Source organism: Dermochelys coriacea, chromosome 2, assembly GCF_009764565.3.
Source record: "Dermochelys coriacea isolate rDerCor1 chromosome 2, rDerCor1.pri.v4, whole genome shotgun sequence".
Taxonomy (NCBI): Eukaryota; Metazoa; Chordata; order Testudines; family Dermochelyidae; genus Dermochelys; species Dermochelys coriacea.
In genome coordinates, this window is record NC_050069.1 from 190479917 (window position 1) to 190496070 (window position 16154).

At 41.4% G+C, this 16154-nt stretch overlaps 2 protein-coding genes across 9 annotated transcripts in view; both read right to left on the minus strand.

Annotated features, from left to right (window-relative positions):
• Positions 1-1962, minus strand: part of FYCO1 (FYVE and coiled-coil domain autophagy adaptor 1) — an 81383-nt gene extending 79421 nt beyond the window's left edge. For 3 of the 8 annotated variants that reach the window (XM_043508889.1, XM_043508895.1, XM_043508888.1), the window contains exon 1: positions 1872-1958. The gene's annotated coding sequence lies outside the window, so the exon portion shown is untranslated. Of the gene's footprint in view, positions 1-1871 lie in introns of all 8 variants that reach the window. The other 5 variants (XM_043508892.1, XM_043508891.1, XM_038389754.2 and 2 more) reach the window with 3 other exon arrangements.
• An 8837-nt stretch (positions 1963-10799) lies between these two features.
• XCR1 (X-C motif chemokine receptor 1) lies at positions 10800-14680 on the minus strand. The gene has a single exon (XM_043508900.1). It carries the CDS (start codon positions 14572-14574, stop codon positions 13531-13533), a length of 1044 nt encoding a protein of 347 aa, XP_043364835.1. The 5' UTR covers positions 14575-14680; the 3' UTR covers positions 10800-13530.
• Positions 14681-16154: the final 1474 nt, after the last annotated feature.

Consider the following 16154-nt stretch of genomic DNA (forward strand, 5'->3'; position numbering starts at 1 on the left):
GCAATGAATTCACCAGCCCTTTCTCCTTTTCTTATATGCAGCGTAACTCCACCACGTGCCGGCTGGCCAGAACAGGGTCTCTAATCAAGAAGAATGCAAAGTGCATGCCAATAAAAACAGATCATAATTTCATAAATAAAAGTGATAGCTTTATACCTGTCTAACAGGTATGTGCAACAGGGTAAACAATAGTGGGAATGCTGCAGCTAAATCCTCAGACATTCTGGCGCGAGACTAGGCTGGCTTTGAACAGACAAAATCCTCACGGTCATCAGTAGATTTGCCTACACAAGGACTACTGTGAATATTTACATGTCAGCATTTCTTAAGTCTAGGGAGGGGGGAGGATTGGTGTGCACATCTTCTACAAAATGTCCAAACAACACTGCTCCTTCAGAAAATTTGCCGAACTCTCCTTTAATGAGATTATGAACAATCAAAGACAAGTTTACACTTTGGAGAAACACAGAACTTTTTCACAATTCTATTCGGGAGAAGGATAGACATTGTTGTTATTTCTGATGTCTATAGCATGTCACAGGCACGTAAAAACGCTTCCCTGCCGTAAAGATCTTCCAATCCAAATATGGGTTACAATGCTGGACTAGTTTCAGAGTAGCAGCCGTGTTAGTCTGTATTCACAAAAAGAAAAGGAGGACTTGTGGCACCTTAGAGACTAACAAATTTATGAGCTGTAGCTCACGAAAGCTTATGCTCTAATAATGCTGGACTACTACAGAGAGCGCCTCACACAGGGACAGGAAGAGAGCAAGACACCTCCGTGTGAACAAGGGGACCGAGAGGGAGGCAGAAGCGGCAGCAAAGGAGCGTTGGTAGTGACAGAAGAATGATGACGGGAGGAAAGCAGGGGAAAGAAAGCTTGAGAGCTTTGACGTAGCATCCCGCATATGGCATGAAATCATAGAATATCAAGGTTGGAAGGGACCTCAGGAGGTCATCTAGTCCAACCCCCTGCTCAAAGCAGGGCCAATCCCCAATTTTTGCCCCAGATCCCTAAATGGCCCCCTTAAGGATTGAACTCACAACCCTGGGTTTAGCAGGCTAATGCTCAAACCACTGAGCTATATCTCCCCTCTGCTAACGGCCTGGGTGACACATCTTCACGTCGTTTATTCTGCTTCCTCAAAAGGTTTAAACCAGGCATGAAAAACGACTGTCAGCTGCTCCCCCAGCTGTTTATTGCTGGCTGGCTACGGGAAAGAAAAACAAAAACCAAAACCACAAATTTCAGAGTAGCAGCCGTGTTAGTCTGTATTCGCAAAAAGAAAAGGAGGACTCTAAGGTGCCACAAGTACTCCTTTTCTTTTTGCAAAAACCACAAAACAACCGCTCCCTGTTACACGACACGCTGGAAAGTTGCTGGGAAACAATACGAGGCCCCTGCCAACTTGTGAGAGTCACACGTTGGGGGGAGGGCGGGAGAAGAGAGAGAAAGCAGGGCGCTGAAGTGAGCCCGGAAACAGGAGACAGGGCCGGGAGCGAGGGGTTTGGCAAGTGGCAGAGGGGCAGAGTTTTGCGGAGTTGAAGGCATGCCCTTCACACACGGGGGGGGGGGGGGGGGCTCCGGCACGTGCACTCCGAGACGCCGGGGAGGGTCCTGCCTACAAAAGGCAACAGCAACACCCACCCACAGCACGTCGGGAAGAAACCACCGGCAGCCAAGTGACGAAGTCAAAAGAAAATGCAGCGACTCCTCCTGTCCCACAGAACGTAACCTGCGGAACGGAGCCTGCCTGGCCCTGCCTCGCGCCCCTCAGCCAAGCCCCTACCCGGGTGCGGGGGGGGGGGGCACTCTAGTTACACAGGGAAAAAAAACAACTATAGTCCACAGAGGGGAGAGAGTACATTACCTCCGCCGGGGCAGCCATTACATTGGACGACATTGAGGAGGCTTTACTACAACTCCCATGATTCCCCTGGCCTACATCTCCCATGAGCCCCTTGTCCCTGCCTCTCGTTAACCCCTTAATTGCACGGAGTAACAACAACGGTAATTTCCACTCCATGCATCTGAAGAAGTGGGTTTTTTTACCCACACAAGCTTATGCTCAAATAAATCTGGTGGGCTTTAAGGTGCCACCGGACTCCTCGTTTTTTGTTTTTTTTTTTGTTTTTTAAACAATAGGGATAATCCCTAGGTCTTATCTGATACAGTACCTTTTATGTGCAGCTCTGGAAGCACTTTGTAAATTGGGTGAACACTATTCCTCCCCCGCCCCCCAACTCCTCCATTTTACAAATGTGGAATCTCAGGCACAAAGAGGCGAAGTGACTTGTCACACAGCAGGTCTGTGGCAAAGTTGGGATTAGTTCCAAGGACTCCTAACACCACAGTCTGTGCTCTATCCGCCGGATCACACTGCCTCTGAGCATCAAAAATTGTCTTCTTTCCAGCCTGTTGTTATGGGCTCCATGTCTCTGTCCCTTCTCATTCCTGTTAACTGTCATATCATTATTAATTATTATCAGTAGTATTACCAGGGTGCCTAGAAACCATGGTCATGGACGAGGGCCCCTTTGTGTTTAGCACAGTACAAACAGAACAAGAAGATGGTCTCTGCCACAAAGTTCACAGTTGTAGTGCCTGCAGAGAGAGAATGAGAAAATGCTACTGATGTAATATATAAAACAAGGTGAGCAAAGATGACGGTCATAGACATGATCGAATAGTCCCTTCTGGCCTTAAAAAAAAAAAAATCTATCAAGTGACACGCTATAAAAGTCAAAATCAAAAAGTGAAATGAACTAGTTTGACATTTCTTATGCCTTAATAGTTTAATAAATCGTATTAGACTTCTTCCCCATGCTGGATTGAAGATTATTTTTATCCCAAGAAAATGGTATTGAGTAAATGCATATTTTTTTTTTCCATTCCAGAGGACAGAACAGACTCTGAATGGCCTTTAACTTGCCTTGTTACTTAATAGAGGCAGCTGAGTTCACTTACCACAGAGAAGTAAAAGGTATTTTTATAATACAGGCTTTTGCACAGTAGCACACATCACTGACTGTTAAGGAAAATGCATTGAAGTAAATTGCCTTACACATTAAAAAAGTGCATATATTTGCTTAGAAAAATAAGATTTTTGATTATGGTTTCCTCACCAAATGACTCGTGTGTGACTACATATCTGATTGAATTTCAATTCAATCAGATATGTAAAGAAGCAGCAGCTTTACACTGAAACTTACACTTAGCAAGTGCCTGGAAAGGTTGAAAGGGGACTTTCAAATAGCAATTATTAGTTTTTCTTTGTATCACTGGAGCTCATAGAAATCCCAGCTGAGATCATTGCCCTATGGTGCTTTGAACTGTAGGTAGAAATTATTTAAAAATCCACTTTTTATGGGTTTTTCATAATTTCTCTTACAGTATCAATAACCAAAAACGTCACTTCCTAAATCAGGTGCCACTCCCATTGAAGTTAAAGGAAGTTTGGTCAGAGTAAGGACTGAAAAGTTTTGGCCTTGACTTTGCTAATTACCAAAGGTTTCAGAGTAGCAGCCGTGTTAGTCTGTATTCGCAAAAAGAAAAGGAGTACTTGTGGCACCTTAGAGACTAACAAATTTATTAGAGCATAAGCTTTCGTGAGCTACAGCTCACTTCATCGGATGCATTTGGTGGAAAAAACAGAGGAGAGATTTATATACACACACACAGAGAACATGAAACAATGGAGTACTTGTGGCACCTTAGAGACTAACAAATTTATTAGAGCATAAGCTTTCGTGAGCTACAGCTCACTTCATCGGATGCATCCGATGAAGTGAGCTGTAGCTCACGAAAGCTTATGCTCTAATAAATTTGTTAGTCTCTAAGGTGCCACAAGTACTCCTTTTCTTTTTGCGAATACAGACTAACACGGCTGCTACTCTGAAACCTATGAAACAATGGGTTTATCATACACACTGTAAGGAGAGTGATCACTTAAGATAAGCCATCACCAACAGCAGGGGGGGGAAGGAGGAAAACCTTTCATGGTGACAAGCAGGTAGGCTAATTCCAGCAGTTAACAAGAATATCAGAGGAACAGTGGGGGGTGGGGTGGGAGGGAGAAATACCATGGGGAAATAGAAAAGGAGTACTTGTGGCACCTTAGAGACTAACAAATTTATTAGAGCATAAGCTTTCGTGAGCTACAGCTCACTTCATCGGATGCATTTGGTGGAAAAAACAGAGGAGAGATTTATATACACACACACAGAGAACATGAAACAATGGGTTTATCATACACACTGTAAGGAGAGTGATCACTTAAGATAAGCCATCACCAACAGCAGGGGGGGGAAAGGAGGAAAACCTTTCATGGTGACAAGCAGGTAGGCTAATTCCAGCAGTTAACAAGAATATCAGAGGAACAGTGGGGGGTGGGCTGGGAGGGAGAAATACCATGGGGAAATAGTTTTACTTTGTGTAATGACTCATCCATTCCCAGTCTCTATTCAAGCCTAAGTTAATTGTATCCAGTTTGCAAATTAATTCCAATTCAGCAGTCTCTCGTTGGAGTCTGTTTTTGAAGCTTTTTTGTTGAAGTATAGCCACTCTTAGGTCTGTGATCGAGTGACCAGAGAGATTGAAGTGTTCTCCAACTGGTTTTTGAATGTTATAATTCTTGACGTCTGATTTGTGTCCATTCATTCTTTTACGTAGAGACTGTCCAGTTTGGCCAATGTACATGGCAGAGGGGCATTGCTGGCACATGATGGCATATATCACATTGGTAGATGCGCAGGTGAACGAGCCTCTGATAGTGTGGCTGATGTGATTAGGCCCTATGATGGTATCCCCTGAATAGATATGTGGACAGAGTTGGCAACGGGCTTTGTTGCAAGGATAGGTTCCTGGGTTAGTGGTTCTGTTGTGTGGTGTGTGGTTGCTGGTGAGTATTTGCTTCAGATTGGGGGGCTGTCTGTAAGCAAGGACTGGTCTGTCTCCCAAGATCTGAGAGAGCGATGGCTCATCCTTCAGGATAGGTTGTAGATCCTTGATGATGCGTTGGAGGGGTTTTAGTTGGGGGCTGAAGGTGATGGCTAGTGGCGTTCTGTTGTTTTCTTTGTTGGGCCTGTCCTGTAGTAGGTGACTTCTGGGTACTCTTCTGGCTCTGTCAATCTGTTTCTTCACTTCAGCAGGTGGGTACTGTAGTTGTAGGAATGCATGATAGAGATCTTGTAGGTGTTTGTCTCTGTCTGAGGGGTTGGAGCAAATGCGGTTATATCGTAGCGCTTGGCTGTAGACAATGGATCGAGTGGTATGATCTGGATGAAAGCTAGAGGCATGTAGGTAGGAATAGCGGTCAGTAGGTTTCCGATATAGGGTGGTGTTTATGTGACCATCGCTTATTAGCACCGTAGTGTCCAGGAAGTGGATCTCTTGTGTGGACTGGTCCAGGCTGAGGTTGATGGTGGGATGGAAATTGTTGAAATCATGGTGGAAGTCCTCAAGAGCTTCTTTTCCATGGGTCCAGATGATGAAGATGTCATCAATGTAGCGCAAGTAGAGTAGGGGCATTAGGGAACGAGAGCTGAGGAAGCGTTGTTCTAAGTCAGCCATAAAAATGTTGGCATACTGTGGGGCCATGCGGGTACCCATCGCAGTGCCGCTGATTTGAAGGTATACATTGTCACCAAATGTGAAATAGTTATGGGTCAGGACAAAGTCACAAAGTTCTGCCACCAGGTTAGCCGTGACAGTATCGGGGATACTGTTCCTGACGGCTTGTAGTCCATCTTTGTGTGGAATGTTGGTGTAGAGGGCTTCTACATCCATAGTGGCTAGGATGGTGTTTTTAGGAAGATCACCAATGGACTGTAGTTTCCTCAGGAAATCGGTGGTGTCTCGAAGATAGCTGGGAGTGCTGGTAACGAAGGGCCTGAGGAGGGAGTCTACATAGCCAGACAATCCTGCTGTCAGGGTGCCAATGCCTGAGATGATGGGGCGTCCAGGATTTCCAGGTTTATGGATCTTGGGTAGCAGATAGAATACCCCAGGTCCTGGCTCCAGGGGTGTGTCTGTGCGGCTTTGTTCTTGTGCTTTTTCAGGGAGTTTCTTGAGCAAATGCTGTAGTTTCTTTTGGTAACTCTCAGTGGGATCAGAGGGTAATGGCTTGAGGAATTCCACCATGATTTCAACAATTTCCATCCCACCATCAACCTCAGCCTGGACCAGTCCACACAAGAGATCCACTTCCTGGACACTACGGTGCTAATAAGCGATGGTCACATAAACACCACCCTATATCGGAAACCTACTGACCGCTATTCCTACCTACATGCCTCTAGCTTTCATCCAGATCATACCACTGGATCCATTGTCTACAGCCAAGCGCTACGATATAACCGCATTTGCTCCAACCCCTCAGACAGAGACAAACACCTACAAGATCTCTATCATGCATTCCTACAACTACAGTACCCACCTGCTGAAGTGAAGAAACAGATTGACAGAGCCAGAAGAGTACCCAGAAGTCACCTACTACAGGACAGGCCCAACAAAGAAAACAACAGAACGCCACTAGCCATCACCTTCAGCCCCCAACTAAAACCCCTCCAACGCATCATCAAGGATCTACAACCTATCCTGAAGGATGAGCCATCGCTCTCTCAGATCTTGGGAGACAGACCAGTCCTTGCTTACAGACAGCCCCCCAATCTGAAGCAAATACTCACCAGCAACCACACACCACACAACAGAACCACTAACCCAGGAACCTATCCTTGCAACAAAGCCCGTTGCCAACTCTGTCCACATATCTATTCAGGGGATACCATCATAGGGCCTAATCACATCAGCCACACTATCAGAGGCTCGTTCACCTGCGCATCTACCAATGTGATATATGCCATCATGTGCCAGCAATGCCCCTCTGCCATGTACATTGGCCAAACTGGACAGTCTCTACGTAAAAGAATGAATGGACACAAATCAGACGTCAAGAATTATAACATTCAAAAACCAGTTGGAGAACACTTCAATCTCTCTGGTCACTCGATCACAGACCTAAGAGTGGCTATACTTCAACAAAAAAGCTTCAAAAACAGACTCCAACGAGAGACTGCTGAATTGGAATTAATTTGCAAACTGGATACAATTAACTTAGGCTTGAATAGAGACTGGGAATGGATGAGTCATTACACAAAGTAAAACTATTTCCCCATGGTATTTCTCCCTCCCAGCCCACCCCCCACTGTTCCTCTGATATTCTTGTTAACTGCTGGAATTAGCCTACCTGCTTGTCACCATGAAAGGTTTTCCTCCTTTCCCCCCCCTGCTGTTGGTGATGGCTTATCTTAAGTGATCACTCTCCTTACAGTGTGTATGATAAACCCATTGTTTCATGTTCTCTGTGTGTGTGTATATAAATCTCTCCTCTGTTTTTTCCACCAAATGCATCCGATGAAGTGAGCTGTAGCTCACGAAAGCTTATGCTCTAATAAATTTGTTAGTCTCTAAGGTGCCACAAGTACTCCTTTTCTATTTCCCCATGGTATTTCTCCCTCCCACCCCACCCCCCACTGTTCCTCTGATATTCTTGTTAACTGCTGGAATTAGCCTACCTGCTTGTCACCATGAAAGGTTTTCCTCCTTCCCCCCCCTGCTGTTGGTGATGGCTTATCTTAAGTGATCACTCTCCTTACAGTGTGTATGATAAACCCATTGTTTCATGTTCTCTGTGTGTGTGTATATAAATCTCTCCTCTGTTTTTTCCACCAAATGCATCCGATGAAGTGAGCTGTAGCTCACGAAAGCTTATGCTCTAATAAATTTGTTAGTCTCTAAGGTGCCACAAGTACTCCTTTTCTTTTTGCTAATTACCAAAGTTATTTGCATTTGTTCTGTATCAATGATATTCAGCTCTGTGTAGAGGGATAGCACAAGTTCTATATATTACTTAAGTCCCACATAAGCCCTATTTTGAAGGCTTAAGGGGAGGGAAGTGATGCATAGGTCTTGTGCTGCACAGGAGTGAATTTCATCCTCTGAATTCAACAATTCCTCTAATTTGGTCCTACAATAAAGGCAATACTGATGCTGAATTTGTTACTTCAGAATCATTGTCAGAATAGAGGATGAATAGAGCTGGTCGAAAAATTACTGTTGAAACTTTTTTGGTGGAAAATGGCACTTGGATGACGTAGACATTTCTGCAGAAAAATATATCACCCCTCTGGTTTTAAAACAGAAATTTTTAAATTAAAAAAAAATTGTTTATGAAAACACCTAGCTAGCAAAGGCATAGGGAAAAAGTTTCCAATGGCCCCAGCACGGGAGTGAGAGCATTTCCAAAGGGGCATTTTTCCTCTGTAGATTTATATGGCATTTGCCTTAAGAACTGCCTTCACCTATTTTCTCATACAACCAATGAAGATCCTTTTTACCCTTATGCTACTCTCCAGATTACTTGAGTATCAGTGGCAGAACTCTCAGGTATCACTATATCCATGTGAGCCACTGCTCACACAAACAAATGAACGGAGGGGAATGGAAGTGTGGTTCCAAGGTCTTTGGTCCTGCCCGTTATCTGACAGAGTTTTCCTTTTGCATTTCTGGTGTATAAACTACTGGAGAACACTAATAATGTAATTTAGCCAGTTATATGCAAATTACCAATGGAAATACAGCTGCAGTACTCACATCACACAAACCTAGAGTCAGCAGTGCATACCTTTGCTCAGATAGGTAGCACTTTAGATCTACCCAGAATTCGTACTTCCTGGGGTGGTACACTTCCTCTGCATTTGATGCAGTGCTACAGGTGATGCTTCACCGTGTCCTTGTACAATGGTATAAAAATATCTATCTTCCATCTTTCCTTCCTCTCTGTAATAGTGCACAAGAATGTTTATCTCCTGGCATATCACCTCTACTGTCACACTGCAGCATTCTTAGCTGTGAACATTCTATATGAAAAGCCTCACAACTTCAAGTATAGCTATGGTATCAGTCCCTCTTGGTGTGGCTACATTTAAAAGAGTATGTTTTATTAGAAAGAACAAGCTCCATACAGTAGAAATACATTAAAAAAAACTTTTACACAATTGTACGTGATTTAGGATTGTTGGTAAATTTCTAGGCTGCAATATAGCTTTTAGGTCCTTGAAGCAATCTTTATCACAGCTGTCCAATAGGGTTGGTAGGGTTTATGTTCTTCTTATTTTCACATGTAGCTATTCTTTATATGCAATACAAAATCCCCTCTAGTACTTCATACAGGCTGTTCTCACTTTAACTGACAGCTAATCTGTATTAGAGATACAAGGAGGGTGAGGTAATTAAATCTTTTATTGGACCAATTTCTGCAGGAGAGAGACAAGCTTTTGAGCTTATACAAAGCTTTTCCCCTTATCTATATAGTATTCTAGGGTCCGTTTCTCATGTGTGTTATGTTTACAGCATACACACAGAGGAGATAGCATATATTATGTTTATATCTTTCTGAAATGTTGCAATGTAACACTATTTTTTAAAATTCAGAACCCTAACACACAAGAACCCCAAAATAAAGACAGACAAAAGCAGGCTGCTCCCAAAAGCACACAGCCACAACTCAACCCACTTTGCTCTAGGCTGGCAGGCTGCAGACTGATTACTCAAGGCCTGGGATAGCATGTTTGCCTGCAGTGCCCTAGCCTGAGGAAACTCCTGACACACTTAAAGTGATATCTTATAATTTTAACATTGTTTTCAATACACCACAGTACGCTCTTCTGTTTTGCCTCTTGCATGTGCTGTGATCCTTCAGGCGGAACCTATCAGAATATATTCATTTTCAGATATTTTGAACCAAATTCAGCAATAGTCAATGGGAGTTCTGAGACCACTTAACACCAGGCTCTATTTCTTCAACAGTCGATATGTAAGAAAAATTTCTTATTTTTAAATAAGCACTTAAGTTGCCTCATAAGTGGAAGAGAGGAAAAATCCAAGGTTAGGGTTGGGGTGTGATGTGCATTGTTATTCCTGATTTTAACAATTTTGGTTTTGATTTCAAACTGCTGAGCACTGTATTATGGAGTCCCAGTTTTCCAATCTTGCAAGAATTTAAAATTTTGAAAAACATCCCCTTCCTGAATCAGGATGAAAAGTCAAAATCTCAAGAATTTTCATTTACTGAAAATTTGGAAAAAAAAAGTGCATCAGGTCAGTTGAAATGTTTCATTTCGATAATTTTAAAACCTTGTTTCAATTTCAACTTTTTTTTTTTACATTTTTAAAAATTATTAAACTGCTAACCAAAAATATGGCTTCAAAACAAAAAAAAAAACAAAAAAAACGGAACTTTTCATTTAGTAAATGACAGAACCAAACATTTCAAAATTCTTTTCTTCAAAGTTTTTTCAAAATGGGAAATTAGTCAACACCAGCCTTTTCTATCCCACAGATGATTTTGGTTTTAAATCTTCATTGAAAAATTCCTGATCAGTTCTACTTATAATGTTATTTTTCAGGCAAAGATACCATGCCAAATACAGAACAAGGCCTCCAACTGTGGAACCCAGCTGCAGACAAAGTTCTACACACGGAGCAACTTCTGGATCATGTCCCTGTAAGGTAACTCAACAGCATACTAGACATCACAAAAGACATATCAAAACACAGGATATGAAACAATCTAAGGTTTCTTGCACAGCATCCACACTCATCGTCCCTAAATGCTGCTGTTTTATTTGGTGCCTGGATTGTCCATGTTTCAAGTTTGAATATATACAATGGGCCTAATATTGCTCCCACTGAAGTCAGTAGCAACACTGCCACTGACTGCAAATAGAGAATGAGCAGGCCCCAAACCTCAGCTTTGTACTATATTTTGCAAAATGAAGATTAAGAGCATTAGGAAGCTACACTATGTACAGTGGTTTATAGTCCACATTCTTGTTTTGCATAATAAATTTATGTATAGAAAGACAGTGTAGCCTAGTAGATGGAATAGAATAGATGGAATAGTAGAACTGAGTTCTAATCCTGGGTCTGTCATTAACCCATGGGTGACCTTGGGCAAATCACTACTACTAGCCGTACCTTGGTTCCCCCCCGCCATCTGTAAAATGGGGGTAATGATATTAACCTCCCCCGCAAAGCACTTTGAGATCTGTGGGTGTAAAAACTGTTATATAAAAGAGCTAGATATTTTATATTATAGTAGTGCTTAAGAACCCCAGTTACAGATCAGGGCTCCAGTGCGGTAGGCACTGTACAGACAAGTAGAGAAGACAGTTCCTTCCCAAGAGAGCTCATAATCACATGACAAACTGCAAATACTTCAGGTATAGTTTTAATAGGAATTAATCAAAAACAGAAAATACCAAATGTTACATGTTATTCTGCATTAGTAAAATTCAATTTTCTTTACATACTCCATTTTCAGAAATACAGATATCCTAACCAAAACACAAAGTTAAAAATCAAACTAAATTTAACTAAACTGTTTAAAGCTAAAAAACAAAAAACAAAAACAAAAAACAATCCACCTGGTTAATCTTATCCCTTTATTATATTGCCCAGCCTCATATAGAGTATGAAATAAAACCAAAACAAGAATTATAGAGGGTGCCTCATAGCACCTGTCATAGTTAAGTTTTCAGAATCCTTTGAATGATGCAGACACCTTAATTTACTCTTGTTTACTCAGGTGTAGCTTTGTTGAAGTCAATGGAATTATTCCTGGAGGTATTCCTGAATCAGATCCATTTTCCTTTGGGTAGTCTTCATCTGCATAGCTGGAGGCATTTTTGCCCTGATTTTAAGTCTATTGAAGTCAGTGGAAAGAATCTCCTTAATTTCAGTGGTCTTTTGAGGAGTCTCTTTGGCTGGAATCCTCCACCCCAAGCTAAGATACCTCAGCTAAAGACAATGAAAAGGCTTATCCCAAAAGTGTTAGCTGTAAACTCACTCATGTTTAATGGGATGGATGGATTTCCCCAGAGTATCTCAAATGAGACATGGGAAGATTGAGAATTTAGTTCTGGTAGCTGAATTCAAGCTCAGACTAAAAAGGTATAGTGAAACTTTTCTTAAAGCAACCACCCCAGAATCTGTTGCCTACTAAAGGTCAATTTTAACTACAAATCAGACTAAATTGTAGTGAGGACTACATGGGAACGCTGTAAAGTGGTTTCTTAGGAAAGGGGGTTACCAAATGGAATCAAGAACTAATTCAGGGTCCATTGCAAAGAACTACATAAATGCAATGTCATGTCTGAGATTCTACATCAAGGTTAAGAAATTGCAAGCACTGGTTTCCAGAGAATCTGTAATGCAGTTATGTTATGAGTAGGCAACAGATGTAACACACATGGCTTGGAGGAAAAATACAGGTTGAAAACATGGCAGAGTGTCAGTTCTCATGAAAATCTTTAGTTAATACTTCTTGACTTATGTGTTTAACATCTCAATAATCCCATTACAATAATATATAGTTCTGTATTGAAAATATATAATAAAAATAAGCCAATGGAATTAACAATAATGTAAAAATATATTGTATTTAAAATGGATTGTTGCAGGAAGTCAGACTAGATGATCATGATGGTGCCTTCTGGCCTTAAAGTCGAGGAGTCTCACACCTTAAGAGCTAGATTGTCAAAGCTGTGTGCATGCAAGGGTTTGCACATGCCTAAATGCTGCATGTAAATACCAAAAAGCTCACACACCACTCCGCTATTTGCACACATGGGTATTTTCAGCTTCGTCTAGCTGAGCTGGGCATCTACCTGAGTTGCATAGGCACATCTCATATTTGTATGCATAAGCTGGTATACTCAAAGATATGTGCATGCCTAACTTTGACTGGACCTGCTTTTCAGAGATTCAAACACTTCTGTACATAGATGAAATATTTTAAATACCAGCTGGAACTGCAAAACAAGCATTTACATTAAGACCTACTGTTCTAGCTTTCTAAAGTAAAATATTTATTTTACAAATAAAGGAAACAATATATATTGAGATATCACTATCAAAACAAGAAATGAAGCTGGCTCATTCTTCACTCTGTACTATGACTTTACAAGAATTAAGAAAGTATTAACACACTTATTAACTTAATTCCTTCTACCACGCAGCAACCACCAAGACTTCCTATTGAGGATCAGAAAATGGGTTTGTGTTAATCTTATAATATTAATAGCTTTGTACACAGCAGCAGTGAAAAGTTTACCTTGAAAACATCAGGTATTCTGAGTTATGTAGCTACTGTCAAACTAATAAAACCTGGCTTAATCCCAGGTAGAGACAGTGGGTGAGTTCTGCTCTCATTTACTCTGCTTCAATGCTACTGGATATGATGGAATTGCAGGAATGTAAGAGAGCAGAATTTGGCCCCTTATCTAGAAAAGCCTAGAGATGATGTTACCCCCTCCCCATGGAAATACATTTTCTATTATTTTTCCACATCTCAAATATTCCAAAGAATAAATGTGTGAGTCTTTCAAGTGAACGCCTCTAAAATCAACTATTGTTAATGGCTTTAAAATCTGAATATTTCACTCATGCTTAGCACTGCAGAGCAGCCTTCAGTAAATGGAATGATCTTCATAGTGGAATTTGCCATGAGAATAAATCCTGGGGCTGGAGATTGTCCCATTGTTGAATGGCCAGAGGTAATTGCACAGGTGCATCAAATGTGTTCTGAATTTGACGCCAACAAATACATAGAGCACAGGGTTGAGGCAGCAGTGGGAAAAGGCAATTTTGCGGCTGATGTAGAAGGCATATGCAAAGTTCTTTTGGATCTCACAGGTCAGAAAGATGTAAGGAGCTGGCAAAGTTTGCAGGAAACAGATTATATTATAAGGTGCCCAACTCAGGAAAAAAGCTACCACAATGGTAAAGATGAGTCTCACAGTTCTGTGCTTCCTGTGAGATCTTGTTCTGAGCAGAATTTGTAGTATCTTGACGTAACAAAATACAATAACAGCAAAGGAAAAGAGAAAGAAGACATTTCGCTGATACATTTCTATCTTTTTCCAATGCATGTCAATGTAATCACAGGTCCTGAAACCATCCAGATCAATTTGCGCTTGGGTGAAAATCATCTCAGGAACCACAACTAACATGCTAGCACCCCAAATGGCCAAGCTCACCTGAATGCCACGCTGGCGTGTCTGAGTACTCAAGGCTGACAAGGGGTTCACCACTGCCAAGTACCGGAGAATAGTCATTATGGTCAAAAAAATAATACCACTGTAGTAGCTGATGGAGAAAACAGCATTCACAGCCTTGCAGAGGAAATCACCAAATATCCATCCATGCAAATGATACACGATCCAGAAGGGCAGCATGCAAGAGAAGACCAGGTCAGAGATGCAAAGGTTCATGATGAAGATGTTTGTTAAAGACACAAGGTTTTCATACTTCATTAGGATCCATAACACCAAACTATTTCCTAGCAGGCCAAAAACAAAAGTCAGAGAGTACAGGATGGTGGTGAGATGGGCACCAAATGTGTGGAGGTCATCCATTTCACACATATTACTAGAGTTGTTAAAATTACTGGAGTTCCCATACTCTTCATAGTAGTCTGGAAATGATTTTAAGTAAAAGTCGGATTCACCCATTTGGATGTGTGAACCCAAATGGCACTGTCACAGTAACTGGTAGAAACCCCCACAAAGAACCAGACTTTTTATGATATTTTCTGTGACAGTAGGATCTTCTTTCTTTTAAACCTTTAAGATTCTGTGCACGCCACAAATGAAGTAGTGAAACTTAATTTCTTCTGTTTTACTGTGGGGGTGTGATTTAATTTTACATCTTTACCCTAAGGAGCTGGAATATGGTCACAAATGGAATTTTACATTAATAGAACATTAGGCACAAACTTCAATTTTTGCATTTCTTAATTAGTTAAAATTCAAAGTCTCAAAAGCAAGTTAATCAGTTTGCACATTATAGCTGCCAACAATTGAATATTTTACCTGGGATAATTCCAGCTAGAGTTGTGTGCACACTGGTGTATTTATATTTAAGGACAGTTATCAGGACTTCAGAACCCATCCAGTTTTTACTCTGTTCTGAAAAGATATTTACCCAACACGTGATCCTGTTTCATGATTCCATTCTGGAGAAAACTTATAAAACCAGGCAAATTTGCAATGCCAGTATAGAAATAGATAAAAAAAAAATACAAATAGATTAACATTAGTAATGAGAGGATTTTTCAAATTGGTATTCTAAAAGAGAAACTGCAGCGACTGCAAACACTTTCGCATGATATTGGGTTGGAAGTGAACACATTGAAGACAAAGTGGATGCGGAATGAGCATTGTACAGAAGGAATCATCACTGTAAACGGGAAAGAAATCGAGGAGGTTGACAAATATATTTACCTGGGTCAGCAGCTGAGCAGAGACAACTCATTCGAAGGGGAATGCTGTAGGAGGCGAAAGGCAGGGGTGGGCAAGTTTCAACAAAATAAAGACATCTCTAATGGATGATGAACTGCCCATGAAAAAAAGGAAAGCATGGTTTAACTCCACTGTTCTGCCAGCAATGATATACTGAGAAGAAAGCTGGTCAACAAAGAAAGCAGAGGAAGAAAAATTTGCTGTCACCTAGAGAGCAATGGAAAGGCAAATGTGTAAGATATCGCTCCGTGATCACATACCAAATGAGGAGATCAGAAGGCGTACATAGGTGAACAATGTAGTGCAGGTGATGTACGACGCAAAGCGGAGATGGGCGGGTCATGTAGTCTGCAGGCAAGACAATAGGTGGACAACCTGCATCAATGACTGGATCCCCAGAGACCACAAGCGACCACTGGGCAGACTGAAAACGCACTGGGCTGATCCCATGACAAAACTCTTTGGCTAGAAATGGAAAGAACATGCTCACAACAAAACAGAATGGTGTGGCGTCGACTTGTGTTTGTTGCAGGATGGATGAGAACAAGCAGGACAAAGGTGATTCTAAAAGATACAATGGTGTTGATCCAGCTCCCATTGAAGTCAACAGAAATTTAGTCACTGATTTCAATAGGAGCAGAAGCAGACTCATTATGTTTCTGCATTTCCCTCTTCTCTACCTTCCTTTCCTGAACTTTTCATAGAATATCAGGATTGGAAGGGACCTCAGGAGGTCATCTAGTCCAACCCCCTGCTCAAAGCAGGGCCAATTCCCAATTAAATCATCCCAG

Bases quoted from the DNA above. Each gene is read 5' to 3' on its own strand.
- XCR1 (XM_043508900.1), bottom strand. From the start codon at position 14,574: ATGGGTGAATCCGACTTTTACTTAAAATCATTTCCAGACTACTATGAA.